Source organism: Miscanthus floridulus, chromosome 2, assembly GCF_019320115.1.
Source record: "Miscanthus floridulus cultivar M001 chromosome 2, ASM1932011v1, whole genome shotgun sequence".
NCBI classification, from domain to species: domain Eukaryota; kingdom Viridiplantae; phylum Streptophyta; class Magnoliopsida; order Poales; family Poaceae; genus Miscanthus; species Miscanthus floridulus.
This window is the reverse complement of record NC_089581.1, coordinates 15,621,041-15,644,316: the sequence shown is the minus strand read 5'-3', so window position 1 is coordinate 15,644,316 and position 23,276 is coordinate 15,621,041. Positions and strand designations below refer to the sequence as shown.

The following is a 23,276-nucleotide window of genomic DNA, read 5'->3' as shown; positions in this document are numbered from 1 at the left end:
GCCAAAACGCCCCTGCTCAGCTATATTCCTCTGTGCAAGCTCCCACCTCTTCACAAAATATTCGTTGCACTTATGAAAGGAGAACTCAATAATTCCAGACACAAACAATGATTGAACTCTGATGAATACATGGTTGAAGGACTCCGAGGAGTTAGTGGTCATGATGCCATACCTGAAACCCCTCTCGTCATATGCTAACGCCCACTGAGCCTTATGTTCCATCTGCGCCTCTAACCAGGCCTTTCCCGCTGCATTTACCATCTTATCTAGTTCTCTCTTTGTCTCTTTGAACTGGTGCTCTGTACGTACACAACTTAGAGCCTTTACCTTGTCACATACCTCCTGCTTCTGCTAACACCGCCAGAAACTAGCGACAAAGTGTCTCATGCACCATCTATGTACTAGAGGCGAGAACCCATTTATATGCTTAGCTGCAGCATTAAGAAGCCCTGTGTGACGGTCGGAGATCAAACGTATAGTGCGAGTTGGGCCAAGCACTTGCACACGTAGAAGCCGCATGAACCATGACCAAAATTCATTGTTCTCTCCCTCTGCCAAAGCAAATGCCATGGGTACTATCTGGTCCTTAGGATCAACAGCAGCAGCCATCATCAAGGTGCCCATGTACTTTCCTGTCAGAAAAATGCCATCAACAAGTATGACTGGCCGACAAAACTAGAATGCATGTTCCGTTTATGCAAACGACCAGAACACACGATACAGGACATGCCTCAATGGGTCCCGAAAAAATATCCCTCCGGTGTCCACAAACCATTTCAAGCCAGTGTTGTAATAATACATTGCACATAAGATGCGGGGCACCCTATTGTACGCTTCCTCTCAAGTACCCCATTGAATCTCCAGAGCAATTTGCTTAGCATGCCAAGCCTTTCCGTATATCACATCGTACCTAACGAATCCAGATATGGACTGTTGTAAAGAAGACACCGAGATATCGTTGTTGTCATCAATGAGCCCCAATATACGACGGGCAAGGTAACGTGCAGTGAGCTGCTGATGATTTTTCTTCCCCCTATTGTCTAGGCAAGTGTGGGGTTCAACAACTTTAGTTATCCTCCACTTGCCATCACTCTGTCTCCTTCATGTATTTAACCTCCATAGACAACCGTTTTTGCATATCAAGTGATACCTCAACTTCTGGTCTGAATGAGTGACGGTGTACGGTCTATGGTGGTACACAACATAGTCCTGAAGGAAGAGTTTCATCTTTGACATTGTGTTGAATATCATCCCCTTCCAAAGGGTTTCTGTCTCATGGTTATACAATGAATTCCTACACATCTGGAGACATGTATCACAAACTGCCATATCCGTCATGCTGACAACCCTATAGTTCGAAACACCCCTGAAAGGTATGTTCTTGGAACTTAGTTTCTCAAGCTCAATCGCTGTGTAAGGTGGTGATAGAACATACTGCTGCGCTTCGCTAATTCTGGCCCATGAATCATAGGGGATATCATCTGTAGCTAAATCTGTGACTAGTCTACCCTGAGCATGGACACCTTGCAAAACCTCAGTTGGTACTGGTAATGGAATAATATGTACCGGTACTGGCATGGCATCAGCCGTTGTTGCCATAGCATCTGTACCACCTTGGTCATCATCAGAATTGTCTGAATCACTGCTAACTACATCATCGATCCTGTCCTCCTCCTCCTGCTCCTCCTCTTTCCGTTCGAACTCATTCACATCGAAGTCATTGCTTATACAACCTACTACAGTTGAATGAAACTGCTCCTGCGTTAACTGACCGTCCAAATCCATGTTATCCTGAGTTGCTTCTCCTTCGACCCCTAATTCTTTTTCATTGCCTCCAAAACCATCAATGGACAGGCCGTCCTAAACACCATGCATCATGTACCCATTCTCCACCACCACCTCAGCCATAGGCACATTGGAACCTTGGAGAACCCTAGTATAGCGGGACCAGTGAGCAGGGTCACGTAAGGGCATGAGGACATAGCGTGCCCTAGTCTTCCTAGTATCAAACCTTCCCTTTAGTGTGAAATCACCGTCAAACTTTATATTCAAACGGACACAAAGGTCGCTGAAGCTAAGAGGTTCATCAAACCATTCCAATTCTTCTTCCATATCCTCAAACATACCATCCTCTCTCCTAACACTTCATCCGTACAAAACTCTAACACAACAATCCATCTGCAGAAGTATTTCAAGAAACTTCATTAAGTCGTCGAAATCATCGTACGTAATGTCCATACTAACATTAATATATTTTCTAACTATAACTATACTAACTAATCAAATATTAACATCTATACAAGGCATACTATAACTGTACTAACTAAACTACCTAACTTTACTACTTATACTAACTTATTATATTACGTATACTAACTAAACTATCTAACTTTACTAACTATACTAACTATACTTTAATAATTTTACTAACTTTATTAACTATGCTAACTATATTAGTGGAGTACCTCGTTGCAGCGCGTAAGACCGGGCTGGGAGGCGCGGGCGCAGGGCAGCCGCCGTGCGTGACCAGGGTTCTGGCCGGAGGGGGAGGCGCGCCGACGTGCGGGCGCGGTGGCCGCACCCAGTGGCCGGCGGCCTAGCTGCCTGGCTGGCGCGGGCGGGCGGACGCGGCTGGCTGGCGTGGGCGGACGCGGCCGCGGTAGACGGCGTGCACGGCGGCGGGCAGGCGCGGGTGAAGGCGGGCGCGGCGGCCAGCCTTGCTGCGCTACTCGGAGAATGGAGACTGCTCGGGTAGAGGACCGCAGCGGAGGTTATATCCGGCTCTGCCACGCCATGGATTTGGGCGCGGCACTGCCGTGCCAAGATCGGTGGTGCGGCAGAGCCCCGCCACGTCAGCGGCCAGCGCTTTTGGTCGTCGCCACGTTAGCCCTCTGTCGCGTCGCCATGCATAACGCGGCACAGGCATTTGGTCGCGCCAGGATAATAGGTGCGGCCAAAAGTATTAGTTTAAAAAAAAACCCAAGAGTGTTAGATTTAAAATTAAGTTTGAAAAAAGTGTTAAAATTAAAAAAATTCAGTATGGGCAGGTCACGGGTGGGTGCGGAGAGATGTGCGGGCGGCAGCGCCAAATCGTGCGCGCTTTCTTTTTAGCTTTTCTGATATTTTATTATGAAGTTGAGAATATTTTTACGGAATGAATCAGTCCAACGTGCGTTTACTCAATGCTCGCGATGTTGATTTACGGTGCCCAGACGTGCAGGTAACAACTCACGCTCACCACCCGACTTTTTTCACAAGGCGCCAAAAGGATAAGCACATCGCTGCTGGTTCAGTAGTCAATACTACGTGTCCCTCAACTTTCTATGGTTTAATTATGATGAAATTTTTATGATAAATTAATTATTATATATTTGAAGTGCAGTAAAAATTTCATACTCATTAGATTATATATAACTTAATTATAAATTTTTATAATAGACTAATTATTGTATACTTGTTAAAAAATATTTAGTTATTTACTAATGACAAAGATTAGAAAACATAGATAAACTAGTACGTTAGATTTTTTTTCTCAGAAAATTCAACCTCCAAAGGTAAATTCTTTATCCATGAATATACTCGTTCCAGTAATCCACCAAACCAAACGTTGTATATTTATAGATGGTCCCATCTCATCTATCGATATCAAACAACCAAACGCACGTAAGTTGCGATTGACGAACCATGACCGCATAATCCACGAGCCCAGGAGCGCTGTTGCTGTGGCATTAAAAATGGTAAATGCGTATTCCGTAAATCCACTAGCCGAGGAGCGCTATCGTTACAGTACGAATGATTCAGTATCTGCGCCGTGCTACAAGCCTACAACGACACGTGGTTCGCGCATTTTCTACACCCATGCCCGGACGTGCAGCCGTGCAGGTAACAACGATCACCACCCGCCTGACTTTTTCACAAAGGCGCCAAAGTGCCAAACACTGCACGCTCCGAAGGGGGAAACGTTTTCATTTGCACGGCGTCAACGTTGGCGACCGTGGCTGCTCGATCTTCATAGTATTATACTACTCAAGTCGATGTTGATGCATCAGTGGGTCATCATCTTCAGGCTTTCTAAACGCAATGCTCTCTGTCAACAGGTTAGACAGACACGTGGGCCCTGCATAGTGCCCGGCAAAGTTTTAGGCTGTCCGCACCGCGGCCTGGAAACAGGCCTGCAAACGCGCAGCAGCGCCTGTATCGCGCGCAGCGCGCACCTGCATGCGCGCGGACGGCCGTGGAGGCCGCGCTGCCGGCCGCTAAACGCCTCCCGAGGTTCCTGCGAGAGAGAGAAAGAGAGCCGGGGAGAGAGAGAAATAAAATATGGAATAGTGGGTATAGAGTATGGGATAGAGGTAATACGAGTGCAGAAGAAATGAGTATAGAGTAGAGAATCTCGATGACTATGATAGAATATTTCTTTTAGAGATGGAAATAGAGGTCGACGAGTGCGGACAGCCTTAGGCCTCCGATGTCCGGTGTGATGTTCAGGATCATGCATGCCTGGATCCTATAATAGTGGGCCCCTTGGATTACGTCAGCTACCTTTCCATTTAATTTTTTTGCAACTTTTATGAACCCCTCGACATGTAAGAAAATATTTATGGAGGAATTATCTCTAGTTCTTTTAGTTTGTCCTTTGAATATTGCTTTGAGGAATGAGTATTTAGGGAGGTTTTGTAGGAAACGTGGTTATCTCAATTTTTTGAAATATAATACGATGATAGACAGTTCCTGTGCTTTTATTCCCTTATTTTCATTACTTTTTTTTATTCGAAACAGCCAGAATACCTGCATAAACTTCTTCTTCTTTTTTTAATTTCCCTATATGCAGCAGCTGATGTATCGAAATTGATAGCCTGAGCAGTAATTTATGCGTACTACTACAAGACATGCATGAGTGGTCTGACTTTATTAAACCCAATCATGGCGTGATGACTCGGTTGATGCACAAGATAGCAACATTATTGGATGGACAAAACCGCCAATGTGACCATATCATTCATTATCCTTAAAAAACCGAAAGATTATCGACTACTAAGATAAACAAAGGCAGACAAATCGAACTAATTTAGGTCAATGCCCATGGATAGCGATCTCTCCCCTTTTTTTTCTTCTCCATGTGGAACTTCCATGGTATTAGTTTAAAGCCTGGCATGACCATAGGGCACACGTAGCTTTCTTTTCTAGAAGAATGTGTTTAGACTGGTTCCTCTTGATACTCCTACGGTCCTACCACACAAGCTCAAAACTCAATTATAGATGATGTTCAGTCTACCCATCAGAATTCAAGCCTGAGACTTATTTATCCACTATGGTACATGGTAGCTTGGCCCTTTCTTCTATGCTTCGGTGCTTCCAATTGGAGTAGCAGCTCAGGCAGTTAGCTTGCCTTTAGGCAAAGCTTCCCTGTTCCGGTCGTCCTTTACCCTTTGATACAAAATAATTAAAAGCTGACATTTCTTTCGGCAAGCACATATGACATTGACACCTAAAGCTTGGGTTGTCATTATAATGATATAATCTTTTATATTTTAAGTATACCAACGGAGGAAGCGATATGCCTGCAATCGTACCTGTCGTTGTAGGATTACCATCGTAGCGGAGTACCAACCGTACCATCAAATGTCCGCCATGTCAAACAGATTGACCTGCCAAGGATCCCACCAATCACCCAATCAAATGTAGGTCCCAGCCTCCGAGGACTATCCAAACCACAACCTGGGCCAGGGCTCCAAAAAGGCTTGGTGTCATTGCTGTTAAAATCTATAATAATTTTGGGGCATCTTTACGATCCTAAGTCAATAGAGTTTACATTTCTATGATTTTAATATTTTATTATGATCTTACCTAAAGTCCTTCAATTTAATTCAGAATATACAGTTTTGGCATACTTGGTTGGTGTGCCTCATGCTTGGGCAGCCAGGTCAGAGCACTAAGGCCTTGTTTAGATTACAAGTTTTTTCACTCTCTCTCCATCACATTAAATCTTTGGATACATACATGGAGTATTAAATGTAGATAAAAAAATAACTAATTACACAGTTTGATTGTAAATTACGAGACAAATCTTTTAAGCCTAGTTAGGCCATGATTGGACAATAATTGTCAAATACAAACGAAAGTGCTACAGTGCCAAATACTGATTTCTAACCCCAATCTAAACAAGGCCTAAAGCAGCATAGCGAACTTGCAGTGTGATGACATGCTGGTGGAGGAGAGGGCGCAGGTGGATCTCCCAACTCCAGAATCTGATGCCTGACGCAATATGCCAGCCCAATTGTTGTGCTAAAGCCGAACCATGTAAACAGGTCAGAGCGCTAAAGGGTCGTCCGTCCCAAAAGGATCAAAATTTTATATGGATTATCCGTATCTGAATTTGAACATTAATATCCGTACCGTATCCGAATTTGAATACTCGAAATCGGATTTCTAATATGTATATGTGATAGATATCAATATCCAATGTACTCCCTCCGCCTCAAAGAATGTCTTTTTTCACTTTTCGAGAAGTCAAACATTTATAACTTTGACCAAATATATATAAGAAAATATTAATATTGACAGTGTATAATTAGTATCATTAGATGAATTATCGAATATATTTTTATAATAAACTTATTTGGAGATACACATGTTGCTAATATTTTTCTATAACACTGTCACACTTAAGAAATTTGGCCGGCACACATCCCAAACATTCATTCCTTTTAGGACCGAAGGAGTACCTAACCTAATTCGTATTTAGTTTCGAGATTAAAAAAAAAATGCAAGATTATTGATATCCCTCTGTATCTGATTTGATTTCATCCCTACATTTAGCTATGGCTTCATTTGTCTATGTTTCACGCGCTATGGCTTCATTTGTCTATGTTTCATGCGCTGATATGGCTTCATTTGTCTATGTTTCACGCGCTATGGCTTCATTTGTCTATGTTTCACGCGCTGCTATGGCTTCATTCGTATTTATACTAACCTGTTCGGCTGTTCTTGTATCGGCTTGTTTCAGCTTATTCTCTCTCACAGAACACTGTTGAATCATCCGGAACCAACCAAATTTAGGGTGTTCGGCTGGTAGATAAAACCACTGTAATTCGGTTGGTTCCGGATGATTCAACAGTGTTCTGTGAGAGAATAAGCTGAAACAAGCCGATATAAGAACAGCCGAATACTGCAGGCGTATGAGGTCTGACCAGCACGCGTGTCAAATGTCACTCTCATGGCTCCGGCGAGGATGTGCCACCGAGCACGAGTGAAAGCCAGCGAGGGCGGGACCCGTCATGATGCGGATGAACAGTCATCAAATGCAGAGAGGAGGGAGAGAAAGTAAGAAGAAGAGCAACACCTTTCGATGAAGATCAAGGGGATGATGCTCTCTCTGACTGAATCAAACACAGTTTCAGTCACCTACTATATACAACATCACCTAAACACTGACCTAGTACACACCAGCCGCTTCTTTTTCCTTTTTGATTGAGAATCATCTGCGGAAAGCCGGGAAGCGCACTACCACATTAAAAATGGCTGATTGTGGACTTTATTTACATAGCATGGTTGCAATGTTCAATACTCCACTACATGTTCTTTGCAAAGTTTATGATCTGAAAGACTCCGATCCCAATTGCCGACTCCGGTTAATAAGTTTTTTTTTAAGGGCCACTTGACCCAGCCTTCTTTGGAGGCCACTGTAGGACAGTAGGAGCCAGGGATTGAACTAGTCGGCCAGCTCCCAACCTTGCTTTAACCGCCTGCTTTATGATCAGATCCTGGTTCCAGTTAATAAGTTCGTCCATGGACTTCTTCCTGATCTCCGCTGTACACATGAAGCTGAAGCTGATTCCAGAGTCCAGACAGACATTTGGTTCAGTCTACATTGTTTGTATCTGGCTGAATACACGTACGTACAACTGAATCCTTTGTTGCCAGTTGCCATGTGACCTTCTGAATAGTGGTCGGTGTAACCTAGTTGACCCCTTTATTGGTTCGTTGTACAGCTCGAGAGGGCGGCGCAACGTGGAATTGTTGGCCGGCGAGCCAGAAAAATTCCGTGCTCATTTTCCTACATATGTATATGTATATAGCTTATCTTCTCCGGCTTGCCCAAAAGGGAGTGCTTGACAGTACCCCACTGTTAACGTGCTTGTGGTAGTGACTGTCAGCTCGCCTCCCGATACTCTGAGAGAGATAGATCGAGAGAGAAGAAGAAAGAAGGCTAGCTAGACATGGGTCATATGGCCAAGACTCACGTCCTGGTACTGCCGATGCCCTGCCAGGGCCATGTCACGCCGCTCATGGAGCTCTCCCACCTCCTCGTCGACCAAGGCTTCGAGGTCACCTTCGTCAACACCGACGTGGACCACGCCTTGGTGGTAGGGGCGCTGGAGGCCTCCGGCGGCGGGGCGGCGGCGCTAGGCGGCGGCATCCACCTGGCGTCCATCCCGGACGGGCTGGCCGACGACGAGGACCGCAAGGACATCAACAAGCTTGTCGACGCCTACTCGCGCCACATGCCGGGCTACCTGGAGAGCCTCCTCGTCGACATGGAGGCCGCCGGGCGGCCCAGGGCGAAGTGGCTCGTTGGCGACGTCAACATGGGCTGGTCCTTCGAGGTCGCCAAGAAGTTCGGCATCCGGGTCGTGTCCTTCTGGCCGGCGGCCACGGCGTGCTTGGCCTTCATGCTCAAGATCCCCAATCTGATAGAGGAAGGACTCATCAGCGACAATGGTGACTACTGATTTTTCTACCCGTTCGTTATAGTACTTTTATATAGTACTAAAATACGCTTAAGATCCACGTAGACCTTCTACCGCACAAATCTAAGGCAGATCGATCAAGATAGTATTTGTTTAAGGTTTCTTAATTTACAGACCTCTACTCTGAATCATACTTGACAGCAACAAACGGCAGACTTGCTACTTGCAGCCTGAGTGTATTGCAGTCCATTCTGACGTGCCCGTGTGTTGTGCAGGGTTGCCAGTCCGGCAGGAGACGTTCCAGCTCGCCCCTGGGATGCCGCCGCTGCACTCGTCGCAGCTGTCGTGGAACAACGCCGGCGAGCCCGAGGGACAGCACATCATCTTCGAGCTGGTGACCCGGAACAACAAGCTGAACGACCTCGCGGTGATGGTGGTGAGCAACTCCTTCTACGAAGCCGAGGCCGGCGCGTTCAAGCTCTTTCCCAGCATCCTGCCCATCGGCCCGCTGTTCGCCGACCCAGCGTTCCAGAAGCCCGTGGGGCACTTCCTGCCGGAGGACGAGCGGTGCGTCAAGTGGCTGGACGCGCAGCCGGACGCGTCCGTCGTGTACGTGGCCTTCGGCAGCATCACCATCTTCGACGCGCGCCAGTTCGAGGAGCTGGCCGAGGGGCTGGAGCTCACCGGCCGGGCGTTCCTGTGGGTGGTGCGGCCGGACTTCACCCCCGGCCTCAGCAAGGCGTGGCTCCACGAGTTCCAGCAGCGTGTCGCTGGCAAGGGCATGATCGTCAGCTGGTGTTCCCAGCAACAGGTCATCTAATTCAATCGACCGAACCCATAATAAGCAGTCGATCATCAGAGCTTTTTTTGTCGCAATTGGCCGGCATAAGCAGTCGATCAGACTAAGACGGGCTCCCTTTGCCGTTTCATTTCATTGTTGACAGGTCCTGGCGCACCGCGCGGTGGCGTGCTTCGTGTCGCACTGCGGGTGGAACTCGACCATGGAGGGGGTGAGGAACGGCGTGCCGTTCCTGTGCTGGCCCTACTTCTGCGACCAGTACCTGAACCGGAGCTACATCATCAACGTGTGGAGGACCGGTCTGGCGGTGACGCCCGACGCCGACGGAATCGTAAGCAGGGAGGAACTCAGGAGCAAGGTGGAGCAGGTCGTCGGCGACGCCGAGACCAAGGACAGGGCGCGGGTGTTCAAGGACGCAACCCGCCGGTGCATCGCCGAAGGGGGATCCTCGGACGACAACTTCAAAAAGCTCGTGAACCTGCTCAGTGAATGATGAGGACTACTGAAACTAAGTGAGCGAATCTCTCCATGTTGGTCTGTAATTGTGGGAGCATAGTGTCTGTTGCTATGCATGTGACAGTCTTGGCGTTTTAAATGTTGGTGCACTTAAGTTTAGTTGGACTGTAATTGGGTTGGCCCAATTTTATTCAATTAAAATATAATAAATTCTAAGGCCTAGAGTAAATGCTAGGTCCAACAAATGTGTAATCCTATATGGGGAATTGACTAGAGAGTGATACGTCGAGTCGTGAACAGCTAGGTTTTGCCACTTTGGGGGCATGTGTTAAGAAATGTGTTGAATATTTATTTGTACTAATAAGGTTACTAATAAGGTTACAGTAGACTTCTACTGTAGTAGGATTAAGTGAGCTTGGTGCTAGCTCTTGTAACACGCCCCTCTATAAAAGGAGAGGGCTGCACTTGCAACCCTCTCAATCCCGAGAGTGAGAAAGCAATACGAAGCGATAGGCTCGCGGGGGCTCGGGCGGTCAGTGTCAATGTCATGTTATCAGAGAGAAGCACCCGTAAGCATGCCCTGGTGACGTAGGCTTTAGTCGAACCTCGTTACCAAACATCGAGTCTCTTGTGCAGTGTGTGCGATCTCTCGTGAGCATCTCGCTCAAGCAATCGCTTCTGCATTAGGCGCCGGTATCACAACAACATGTTATGGTGTCCGATTAATGGAGTCATCAAAGCATTTTTTGACGCTTCGATTTCCATTGACCGATGCCTGTTAATGGTCATCATGACAACCCTTGTTGCTTTGTCTTTGTGACCATCGGTGCTTTGACTTCTTGACTCTTGTTTCAGCTTCCGGTCCAATGCATGTAAGTATATAGGCGCTCTCCACCAGTCTCGCGATAAAGTTCTTGTTTCTCCATCCCCGTTCCTGCATGCACAAGCGTTGTGAGAGCAGGCCTCTAAAACCGATTTTTGGAGAGTGCATCTTGCACGACTGCTCGCTCACTCCATGTTCCCAGGGTACGGCACCCTCCTGTACCTAGCGACCAAAGCAAGAACACGACGAAGGAGAACGATCATTTACTTCCCTTTGATGCTCCCATACACGACCTGCAAAAACACTACATGGGTCCCTCCCTGCACTACATTGAGCGTGATCAGACACCTCAAATAGCCCACGACCAGTGCGAGTGGCGCCATCGGCACCTCCGGCCCTACCTCTGGATACACACTTGCAACTTTTATTGCTTTATTTATTCATTTGATTAGTATGTTGAACATGTTTGTCTTTGTGGATAGATCACACATCCACATACGTGTCACTAACTTTTTTTTGCTGATTTTCTGGATTAAAATATGTCTAAATTGACCTAAATGTCTAACAATCTAAAACCTAATATGTATTTTTCGATAACCGGCCTGGCTTTGCTACTGCGCTTAAACCAAATGTATTTGACAGAACCTATGAGAGATGATAAGCCTAACCATGGAGGTGCAAGTCGAGAGAAACCGAGGGGGTGTGAGAGACGGAAGGTCGTACCACTAGAGGGGTAGGCATTACACACAAACGGCAAAAAAGAAAATAGAGAGAAGGCAGGAATGAGTTCCTTAGTGGCCTAGTGGACTGGCCCAATTAAGAAAATAAACCGGCTCCCATGTGTATGATAACCCAAAGTCACAATTCTTTACCATCTATCGGTATATTTAACGTACACAGATAAATCTGTAAGTGCACGGATACTGCTGTAGCTTTCATCCAGAAGTATTTCAAGTATCATATCCACAGGGAAACATGTGAAACTAACTACAGTCTAACTTAACAAGGGATAGCTACTATGTTAAGGTTTAACTTAACTAGAAATAGCAATAAGGCAAAGGATAAATAGGAGCGTAGAGAGGATAACTAAAGTTCTCTAGTTCTGACTTGGGTAAGCTGATGTCTTCTACTATCCAACTGAGGATATTACTAGGGAAAGATATCAGCAGAGGATGCTTTCCTTCGCAACCGCGTTGTAACACCCCTGGTGTTACGAGTTTATTTAGCACCGCGATTTAGGCCTAAGAAAAATTTCCGAAACGAATTTCTCGGGTTTTTAATTTAAAACGTACTTGCTGCGACAAGTGAATCCCGTGTGACTTAGTTTCGTGGACTCAAATAAACGCTCAAGATAAATTACGCAGTACGTAGAAATATTCAGGAATGTCCGACGACGATTCTAGAGAATGTTTTGTTCGGTTAGATTAAGCATGAAAATCAACTTTTATAAATAAAATAAAATCCATTAATAAATAGAACGATATATATAAACTCACGGGTTTATTTTGTTAAACACGAATTGACGAGAAAGAGAGCGCAGCAGCTTCATTTATTTTTTCGGCGTGCACCATACTCGCCTGGAATCCAACACGGTTCACTGCGTCCAGCATCGTCTGGCACGTCGGGAACTGTAGCACCAAAGAAATCACTGTATCACAGAGTCAGCACTGTCCTCAGAGCCTTACAGAGTAGGTCACGCAGAAACACTGTAGTTCGCGGAAGAGTACTGTAGCACCATGGAACACTGTTCATCCGAAGCATCACAGTCGTGCGCAGCCGCGTTTATTACCTTTCAGCAAGCTAGTTAGCCGCTAACCTTACGACGCATCGCTGTCGCGCCTTCGCGTCGCCTGCCTTTAAAAGGATACGCCGAGCCGTTTCGCTCCGCTGCTCACTTGCTTCTCTCAAATCAAGTTTCTCTGTTTGCCCATGAAAATTGCGTCTATCGATTTCTCCCGAGCTGCAATAATCAGCTGAGGTAGCTAATCTGCAATTGATCTTCTCATTCTCTAATGTTTTTTTGACCTGTGGTCTCCTCCCCCATTAATTCCTTGACCTGCATGAATGAATCAGCACCCCACCACCAAGCACGTTTAGCCCAAAGCACACTCTAGTTTTGATGTACTCGTCAAGTCCAAAGACCACTCAAAGTCTATCATTTGAATGAATGCACTCATGACCAAAGACCCACTCCAAGTTCATCACGTGAAATCCAATTCACATGACTAGCTAGCCAAATGCCAGCTCCACCTCCAGCCTCGCATCTCCTGCCTATAAAGGACACGCCAAGCCTGCCGAGACATCCCACTCCGCCGCTCACCATCTTACTCTCTAAATCGAGTTTCTCTGTTCTTGCCTGGGAAGGCTGCGCTCTGTTGATCTCCTTCCTCGAGCTGCAATTGACCAAGGTAGATAGTCCCCATACATCCCCTACCTCCCTTCTACCTCCCTATGCCCTTAGATTTGGAAGTCATGGCTAGAATCGCCATCAGGCGAAAGTCCAGCAGCTGTCCATGGTGGACGAGCTGAGTAGCACAAACGCCCGGTGCTCTCTATGTCTCTCTCGAAGAATTCTAGCCGTATACCCACTCTGCTCTTTATTTAAGTCCACAGCAGCAGCTTGTCCTATGCCATGTGCTAGTAGCAAAGCCGAGAACCAACTCAGCTCCTATACACATAAAGTCAAGAGTCATGAGCCATTAATCCACTCCAATTTCTTTATTCCTTTTCCCTTTCTAATAACCAGCGGCAGCTCATGGCCACTAATCACGTTTCATTTTCTCTCCTCGTGATTAATTAGCGGCCACCTTGCACAATTAATATCTTCACTATGCTAACTCCGATTCCATCACTTCTTCCTAAATTCATCTAAAATCGAACCCCACCTATCCATAAAGTTTCATAATTTTTGGAACGCAGTTGAATTTATGTGAATATTTAATTGTGTCTGTTTGCCGAGTACCGCGAGTTCGACGCCGACGGAGGGACGTCGATGGATTGTGGAGTCATCGGGAGTTGCTGGAGAAATGGTACTTTTGGAAGCGTGATTGGATTTCTAAGAATTTCGGCTGTCGTTGATTGTTTACACCTATGCATTTGCATCAATACATATCATAATAGGAACGATGGTGGATCGTGGGATCAACTGGAGTAGCTGAAAGATGATGCTATGGTGATCATATCACGAAGATGGAATGCTAACTTTTGGTTATATTTTACCCATGCAAGCCCCGGTGCATAACCTCTACTTTTCTGCAGTTTAAATTATATTTGTGCATTAAGTTTAAGGAGTTGAATGAAACCCACTTGCATATATATCTTTATTCCTATGAGTCTTACTAGTATGACAGGAATCGTGTAGAATGCTATGCTACAGGACTCCGGTAGAAGTCGAGTGATTGCCTGTCACTCGCGAGAGATAGGAAATATATTATTGGATTACTATCACTTGGAAAATATCAAAATGGTGGAAAGGAAAATGGTGACCGGGCAGGGATATGGTTTGGGTATTGGTGGGTGTAAGAAGTTGTGTCGCCGCGGAGGCGGGTCATAGCTTGGTTACACCATTTTTCCCTGTCTGGTCAGTTAAGGACCGATCGTTGCATATGACTCTAGATAGGTCACAGACTTATTATCCCGAGCACATACTTATGTATGGGCGCTTGGAAGACTTGTTGCTCTCTTGTCGCGGATCTAGCTCTTTCCGGACCGACTGTTAGGGTTTGTTTTGGTGGAGGAGGTCCTTGCACCGCACTGAGTCCGGGACTCAGGGGCGGGGGCTTGGAGTCCCAGTTTGGATGGGGACCTGGACACCCGGGACAGGAGAGTGATGGGTTGGTCCTGTTTGTGCCTGGGGTACAAGCGGGGCGTGTGTTTTTGGGGTACCCAGCTGGGGACATTGATTCGTGAATCGACGGGCTATCCAGTACGGCTTGTCTGCGGTTTAGCATCGTAGTAAGAACTGAAGATGAAAGATGAAAGATGGAAAAGGAAATCTGATTGCTTACCACCTGCTTGAAAGTAGCACAGGTGCTTACATAGAATGGTTAGTTAATGAACCAATGCGGCTTTTAATAAAAATCGAATATAAGGACGCACGCTTAGTAATGCTTCCTGCAAATACAACCCACAAGCCAGATAGCCTTGCATATCCTTGGAGTCTTTTCTTTTCTCCTGTCGGGTAAGTCTTGCTGAGTACAATTGAGTACTCAGGGTTTTATTCCCCTGTTGCAGGTGACAGGTTGATGCTAGAGCTGACCCTTGTGTGTGGATTCCTCTTGGTGGGCTCAGCGAGGATTCCTTTACGTCGCGATCATAGTTTTTATTTATAACTCTCACCAAATGTTTTTATAAATGAAAGTTTCATAATCTATTGTAGTAGTTTATATATCAATACTTCATCATATCATTAATAGATGTTTATTTCCGCTATAATTATGATCACATGTTTAAATTCCGTTGTACATTAAATTATTTATAACTCTGATAATATGATTACATTCTGCTGTTATACAATAACTATTATACTCTGATGTTGTACTAGGGATGTATGAAATGGTTAAGAATGATGTAAGCTTTGTTCTCTTATTTGTGATCTTGATGGCAAAAATGTGGATTTTCGGGTTCTCCCCTAGGGTGTGCCCGACAGAACCGAGTAATTTAGTGTTCTCCCTCGAGTGCTTAGTGTCTAATGGAAAACAAGCATTCCTGTGAGGCATTAGATTAGGCGGTTCTGCCACACGCGTCCTACGTGCGCCTATAGACGGGAGGTGGACTACAAAGGATCAACGAAGCTATATAGGATAGGCTATATAGAACTTATATCACTGACGCAATCTACCACCTTTCGAAATGTAGGGTGCATCCACGATTAACCCAATTCTAAGCATCACGCTTATACTTACGATTAATACTTTACTCCCCCTATGTAGAGAATAAAGCACTCAAAAGAGTCGCAAACAATATAAACAAGATGCTTACTTGAAACAGAAGTTGATTACCAGAGAAATCTCAGAAGCAAGCTCAGATAGAACTTGAATCTGCCAAGGTGCAAGCTGTAGAGAGAGCACCAACAGGCCGACACCTCCTCCAAACTCTTCCCCCACTCTCTATCTCACTATTTCTATTTATAAGACTAGATCCTATGGAGGACTAATCTTCTCTTGATAGCTGGCTCTGATCCTCATGATATGAATTAGGGTTTCAGGGATCTACTCAGGGAGGGGGGTACTGGGCTATTTAAATAGGCTAGAGCGTCCATCGTGAGCCCTTGGATCAAACTGACTTAAAGAACGACATAGATGCAACCTAGGAGGCGGTGGGGAACCGACTTAGCAATGAGGGACTGACTGGTGGACCCTAGGGGTCGGACGACCTGCATGCAGTGTCTCAGGCTTCGCTTTGGTGGAGAGCCTCCTAGAATCTTCTAGAGTCTTCTCACGTCAGTTATGCTACGGAATTACGAGATTTCATTTGACGAATAGGTCTCCCTTGGCGGTTTTCTGGATAAACCCTGTTGAAAACATAGATTCACCAAAACTCATGGAATTTATTAGTTTAAACCCCTATACCTATGTTTGGTGATGGAATTAAGTATAAATGCAGGTTATGTTGACGATTTATAATTGATGTTAGTGACCATCAACAATTTCCCCCAAGCTTAACCTTTGCCGGTCTCTGAGCAAAGCTAAACTTAGCTATGGATCAGGAGTTGCTATAATGTTTTCATGTCTCAAAAGTACATATGCGTTCAATCAAAAATTCTCCTCGGGATTAGAATAAACTGATCTGACTTTCAAACTTACCCATATTGCCTTTGATCATGGGGCTTCTTAGTCTTCACTTGGGTCTTGAGCAATAGAAAGACAAATCGATCAAGTTAAGCACTATGTCTCAAGTTCTTTGTTCTACCATTGTTCCAGAGTTTTTATAAGTTTTTAAAATAAAACTTAGAGATTCCATTGTATGACACTCTCAAGTATACCAATATATGTGGTATTTGCGAATACTCACCAAGGCAGTAAGATGTTATGCCTTTTCTCTACCTACCACTAGGGCTTATGTGGAGTTCATAGGTAGGAAGAAAGCTAGAGCATATTTGCAATGCATATGTTGTAAAGTCAAACAATGGATCCAAAGAGTGTTGAGTCCTACAATCAAATCAAGATGTGCATGTGTGTGGATATATGGTGGCTAACCTAATTTTACTATGCTACTTGAAAACTTATCTCTCTTTTGAAACTTAGAAACATTTACTAGAGAACAGGGGCTATCTTATTCATCTTTTCTCTTTTTTTCAGGCGGGAATCTGAGTACCCATTGTTTATAATATCTTAGACACTTGTCCATTTTTTCTCATCTCTTTTTTCTTCTCTTTTTTTATGAATAACTTTTGCATAGCCCATGTCTCTTTTCTGCAACAAAACTTTGAGAGATAGTAATAAGAACTTAGAGCATTTATTTGGTGGATGAAAAACCTATCAAGCATGTTTTGTGTTCACTCCCAGTGTAGGAGTAAAACATTTTTTTGCTGGATCTAGATGGAAGGTATGTTTTGCGTACTCCTAGTATAGGAGTAGCAGGTATGTGTGGTGTGTACGTGATCTTGATTTTAAGAGCATGGCAAACCCTCTCATAAGGGCCAACAAAACTTGACAACACTCAATACAAAAGCAAATAGCATATATGTTGAAGTTTTCCTAGCCTAAATAATATGTATGGCTCTAGTAGGAATTCAAACTTTGTCATACATGAACTCATCATGTAGTATTTTTGTGTTTTTTGAAAGATAAATCTCTAGAACTTTAGTGTCACTTGAAACAAGATAAACAACAGCTTAGACCTTCTCATATCATATCCGTCAATTACCTAGACTTAGATCAAGCATTCGCTACCCACAGATTTCAAGTTTAGAGTAAATCTTTATATCAAATCAGTCGTATCTAAAACTTAGGAGAATTCGAGGATGAAAACTAGGTACTTGAAAAGAATTACAACAGAGCAACTATTTATCACTTCCAATTAAGAGTTTATTCTGGGTCCTCTTTATTTTATTCAGCTCTTAAAAATAAATTAAACACACCTTTTATTTTGTTTTCAATTTTACTAGATCACACATTATTACTATAGCTATATATATATATTTATTATAAAGATAACTTTTTATTTTGTTTCATTTATCAATTTTTTAACTATTGAAAAGAAACTAAAATTAAGATAAAAAAGGGGAATGAATACTTACCTGGATACACGGGAGTGCTTCTCCTCCAAACTAGCTCTTTTAGTGAGGGTTTGGTGTTGTAAGTCCTTCGATCTGGACTTCTCCTTGTGAAGTTCATTGATCAAGTACCTCGGTTTGTTCTGAAGACGAAGATTCTTGTGATGACGCCTCTAATGGTGATGTCACCTTCTTCCGCCAAACCTATCTTGGTTGTGAGTTTTGAGTTTGGTTTGACAGATTTAGGACCTTCACTTATAGAAATTTGGGGAATTGAATGTCTTCCCCCACACTTTGCTTGAAGTGTATCATGCTCATAAAATAAGGTAGAGATCAACTGTATGGGCTCTGTTGGTAAGAGAACACCAACAGAACCAAAACTTTACTTATTCTTCTCTAGCCTTAGGCACATTGAACAAGATGAAGTTGATGTTATGTGTGTAGGGGACCGTGATGCCTAAGAGGAGGGGGGTGAATTAGGCAACTTAAAATTCTAACTCTAAACTATGACTTCTTTTTCTAACCTAAGCAAAACCTATGCAAAAGATAAACTATCTAAATGTGCAACTACGGTTTCACTAGTGTGTTGCTATCTCTACCGCAAAAGGAGTTATGCAAACAATGTAAAAGCAGAAGCTAAAGAGTAAGGTAGAGATATGCAAACTCCCGTCGATGACTTCGGTATTTTTATTGAGGTATCGAGAAGCGCCAAGCTTCCCCTTAGTCCTCGTTAGAGCCTCTCGCAAGGAATCCCTCGCAAGGGCCAAGCTCCCGGTCAGGTATCTCCGTGGATAGCCTCATGCCTTCCCCATGCACAAGTGGGTCTCTGACGTGCCTTCTGGCAAGCCTCTCCCAGATGCTCCCCACCGTCTTCACTATCAAGCTTTTGGCCGAAACGTCACGGGCCTTGTTCCCTCTGGTACACGGTGGCGGCCACACCACAAACACGGTTGGTGTGATCTCGCAAGACTACAAGCCCCTCTGATGTACAACAATGGTGCGCGCAAGCACCGAGTGGTAAGACATATGCAAACCTCACTAAACACTAGGCCTAAACCTAGAGCAAGCGCATAAGCGGTGGTCTAATCAACCTAAGCACTTCGCAAAGCACCTACGCTAATCACCTAATGAATCACTAAGCACTATGCAAGTGGAGATCACTAAAATGGTGTGTCAACAACTCAACACCCTTGGTATGTTTCCTTAGCTCCACACTATTCAAATGGCTGGTTGGGGGGTCAATTTATAAGCCCCACTGAGAAAGTAGCCATTGGGGATGAAATCCTGCTTTTCTGCTATTGATCGGACGCTTCTGTCGTCCTGACCGGACACGTCCGGTTGTCTCGACCGTTGAGCATGCGATCAACTGATCAGATGCTAATGGCGTTCGATCACATGCCACCGGACGCGTCTAGTCACAACTTCACCGCTCTAGAATATCTCTGTACTCGATCGAACGTTGGAGTTCTTATGTCCGGTCGATTTGCCACCAGCGTCTGGTCAGTACTGAGTGTGTTGCTAGGATGATGAAGAGTGCCATTGGTGCGTCTGGTCACTTTCAGTACTCAGCGTCCGGTCGCTGCTGCTGACGCCTACTGTTGCCAAACCTCTTGATCAAAGCATCCGGTCGCTGTAAGTGTTGCGTCCGGTCACCACTGTGAGCTTGTTTCTTTGCGATCTTGCGTCCGGCTTGGTTCCAATCTTCGTGCTTAGACTTTGCTTAATATTTTGGGTCTTCTCTTGTGCTTCTAGGGTCTTGCTTATAGTGTTGATCATCAGATCATCATATCACCTTCGTCCAAGTCACGTCTTGCACCCTATTGGACTACAAAACAATCACTTGCAAATTCATTAGTTTAATTTAGTTGTGTTAGTCATCAAACACCAAAATACAAAGTAAATTGGCCTAGAGTCCATTTTCCTTACAATCTCCCCCTTTTGGTGATTGATGACAACACGACCAAAGCAAGCAAATAGTAATAATTTGGAATTTAAAAACTATCTACTTGGTAGGATTCAATGCAAAGGGCAAGGTTATATGATGTTAAAAAGATACCACTTGTAAGACTAAAAGATACCAATTGAAGATACCAATTGTAAAGCTAAAAGGTATCACATGTAAACATCATTGAAAACTTGCCCTTGCAAATGTCCCCATGTGGCATTATGGATTTAAGCCTTGCTTCCTACAAGTTCTCCCCATTACATAGACTAATCTATAATCCACTATCCTCTTTTTCTCGGACCATTACCACTTGAAAATTACTATGATCTAGTTTTTGGTCCTACAAATTAATTCTTGCTTTTGGTCCTCTAAATTCTCCCCCTTTGGAATCAAACACCGAAAAGTAAGACTTAAGTAGCACAAGGGAGGGTCAAACTTTGTGATCCTTTGTATGTGGAGTGGAATAGGTCACAAAATTTGGACTCTCACATTACATAGACTAAGCTCCCCCAAAATATAAGCATACATATGATGGAGAATGTAGTTTATGCATAATTGGCAAATTATTGCTCAAAGGAGTTTAATCTATATAATGCATGGAAAAAGCATATAAATACCAAAGTGAAATCAACATGATGATATCGGTTTAAAGATACCACATGTGGAAACCAATTTGATTAATACCACTTGCAATAGGTGGTGGATATTTGAAATATGTCGATGAAATATGGTCGGCAGTCCACCGAGGGGGGTGCCCGTGGTGGTAGATTATCGGTAGACGGTGCGTGTAATCAGGAACCAGATGGTTGCATCACTGCTGTTAGCAATAAAAGGCAAGTGTACATATATCCAGAGATACATAAAAATATTTACCCAAAAGAAAAATCATGACTTAGCTTTTAGATCACATGAATATGCATCGCTCCTTGCATGGGCATGTAGATTGTACGGGCTTCTGGTTTGTACGTGTACATGCAAATCCACATCTTCCTTGCTTGCATCTCGACGACACGGCGTTGCCCAAAAATCCATCAGGTGGTGTTGCCGTGATGGGCTGAGACCTTCCTTGACATATGTGGTGCTAGCGAGGTCGGGGAGTTGTATGCCGCTTCTTGAGTTGGTACATGCCGATCTGATCTGCCTGTGCGGTAGACGCAGGAAGCACAACGAGCCCCGCTGTAGGTCATCGTGGGTCGTTGTTGAAGGATGTCGTAGATTGTCCATCGCCAAGATGTCACAGTAGTAGATTGATTCCATCACGAAGATGTCACACGCGAAGATATCACCGAGTTGTCATGGAAATTGTTGTTGACGGACGTCTACTTCGGGAAGCAGTCGTCGTGGATGATGTTGATGAAGAAAATCGCCATCTGGCTCGCTGAAAGATCAGCATGCACAACCCCTAAAGGGGATAACCCCTAAAGGGGACCCCTACCTAGCACGCCACTGTCGACAAAATATGGTCGGCAGTCCACCGAGGGGGGTGCTCGTGGTGGTAGATTATCGGTAGACGGTGTGTGTAATCAGGAACCAGATGGTTACAGAGGCACAAGACACAAGATTTATACAGGTTCGGCCGCCGTGTTGGCGTAATACCTACGTCCTATGTCTCATTATTCTATATTGATTGAGGTGAGATCTGTTATGATCTATATGATCTAGATGATCTGTCCTCTAGGGGGACCCTTGCCCCTCCTTATATACTCCAAAGGGACAAGGTTACAACTAAAGTATCCAATTTGGTACAATTACAATATCTGGTACAACTTATAATATTGCTATGCACGCCTTGATCTTACGGGCTGGGCCACCTCGGATGGTGCGGCCCATGTACCATCTTGTGGTACCCGGGGGTGTATCCCCCATAAAGTATGATGCTTAACTCTGGGGACTCCATTTTCCTTGCAATGAGACTACTACACACATGATAATCTTGAAAAGGTGTTAGTCTCAAAGCATCCAACTTGTAGAGTAACCTCCCCCTAAATTTGTGCACACAAGTATAGAATATTTGTAGGAGACATGCACATTGATTTTAGAGTCAACCATACCATTTGAGCGCCATGTATTCTGATGTGACACGCCATTTTAACATTCTTCAAACAGTGAGGCTTGAGTTCTTGACATCTCCGACCACCGTTGTCGCCGGAGAAGTAGGTTGTCCGAAGAATGTATGGTGCTCTTAAGAAGAAAGAAAAAGATTTCCATCCTAGGAAGTGTGCCTACTTGTATTTCTGAAAAGAAATGTAAGTGCGTCATGAAGCGTAGCGTCCTTGATCATCAGAGGTGTAGGGGTCTGAAGGGTCGAGATGGCGGACTAGAGGGGGGGTGAATAGTCTTTTCTAAAATTAATCACGTCGGCTAACCGAAACAAGTGCGGAATTATAACTATCGGTCTAGCCGAGACTACACCCCTCTATCTATGTTCTCTAGCACCTTCCAAAGATACTAATCAAGCAACAAAGGTGCCGGGCTAGCTAGAGCTCACCTAACCAATTATGGGAGCAAGGTTACACAAACCTATGCCACTAGTACTTTAAGCAACAAGGGAGCTCCTACACGTGCTAGTAAGCAAAAGCACAAATCTAACTAAGCTCACTAGCAATGCTCAATAAAAAGGCAACCAATGCCTAATTAGAGAGCGTAAAAACTTAGCTACACAAACTAAGCAATGTGACTAATAAGGTTACTAAAACCAAATTAGCCACGCAAGGGAGCTACTTCTATGCTACATAAGCAAGAAGGTAATTAGCAAGCTACACAAGCTATATAATTACAAGAGCAACAACACAAGCTCAATATATATGAAAGTAATTGCAAGCTTGTGTAACGAGGATGCAAACCAACGGGAAGAACAATGTTGACACGATGATTTTTCTCCCGAGGTTCACGTGTTTGCCAACACGCTAGTCCCCGTTGTATCGACCGCTCACTTGGTGGTTCGGCGGCTAATTAGCATCACCCGCTAAGCCCACACACCGGGCGCCGCAAGAACCTACCCCTTGAGTGAGGGTAGCTCAATGACACGCTTTACTAAAGTTGCTCTTCGCGACTCCCACGGGGCGAGCACAATGCCCCTCACAAGCTCTTCTCCGGAGCGCCGCACAAGCTTCTTGCGGGCTTCGATGGAGACCACCACCAAGCCATCTAGGAGGTGGCAACCTCCAAGAGTAACAAGCACCACCGGCTTGCAACTTGATCACCAAGTGCCACTCGATGCAACCTCACGATGCAATCGCACTAGAATCGCTCACTCACACAATCGGATGATCGCTATCAAGTATGTGTGAGATAGAGGGCTCCTAAGCACTCTCAAGCATGGACACAAAGTCCCCCAAGGTGCTCCA

At 44.6% G+C, this 23,276-nt stretch overlaps 1 protein-coding gene across 1 annotated transcript; it reads left to right on the top strand.

Moving 5' to 3' along the window:
• The first annotated feature begins 8,134 nt into the window (after nt 1-8,134).
• LOC136538031 (UDP-glycosyltransferase 83A1-like) lies at nt 8,135-10,266 on the top strand. The gene is made up of 3 exons (XM_066530011.1): nt 8,135-8,721; nt 8,966-9,501; nt 9,635-10,266. The coding sequence occupies exons 1-3, from the start codon at nt 8,220-8,222 to the stop codon at nt 9,980-9,982; spliced, it is 1,386 nt and encodes a 461-aa protein (XP_066386108.1). The 5' UTR covers nt 8,135-8,219; the 3' UTR covers nt 9,983-10,266.
• The last annotated feature ends 13,010 nt before the right edge of the window (nt 10,267-23,276 follow it).

Bases quoted from the DNA above. Each gene is read 5' to 3' on its own strand.
- LOC136538031 (XM_066530011.1), top strand. From the start codon at position 8,220: ATGGGTCATATGGCCAAGACTCACGTCCTGGTACTGCCGATGCCCTGC. The intron at 8,722-8,965 runs GTGACTACTGAT...TGTGTTGTGCAG, and splicing joins AGGACTCATCAGCGACAATG to GGTTGCCAGTCCGGCAGGAG. The intron at 9,502-9,634 runs GTCATCTAATTC...CATTGTTGACAG, and splicing joins GCTGGTGTTCCCAGCAACAG to GTCCTGGCGCACCGCGCGGT.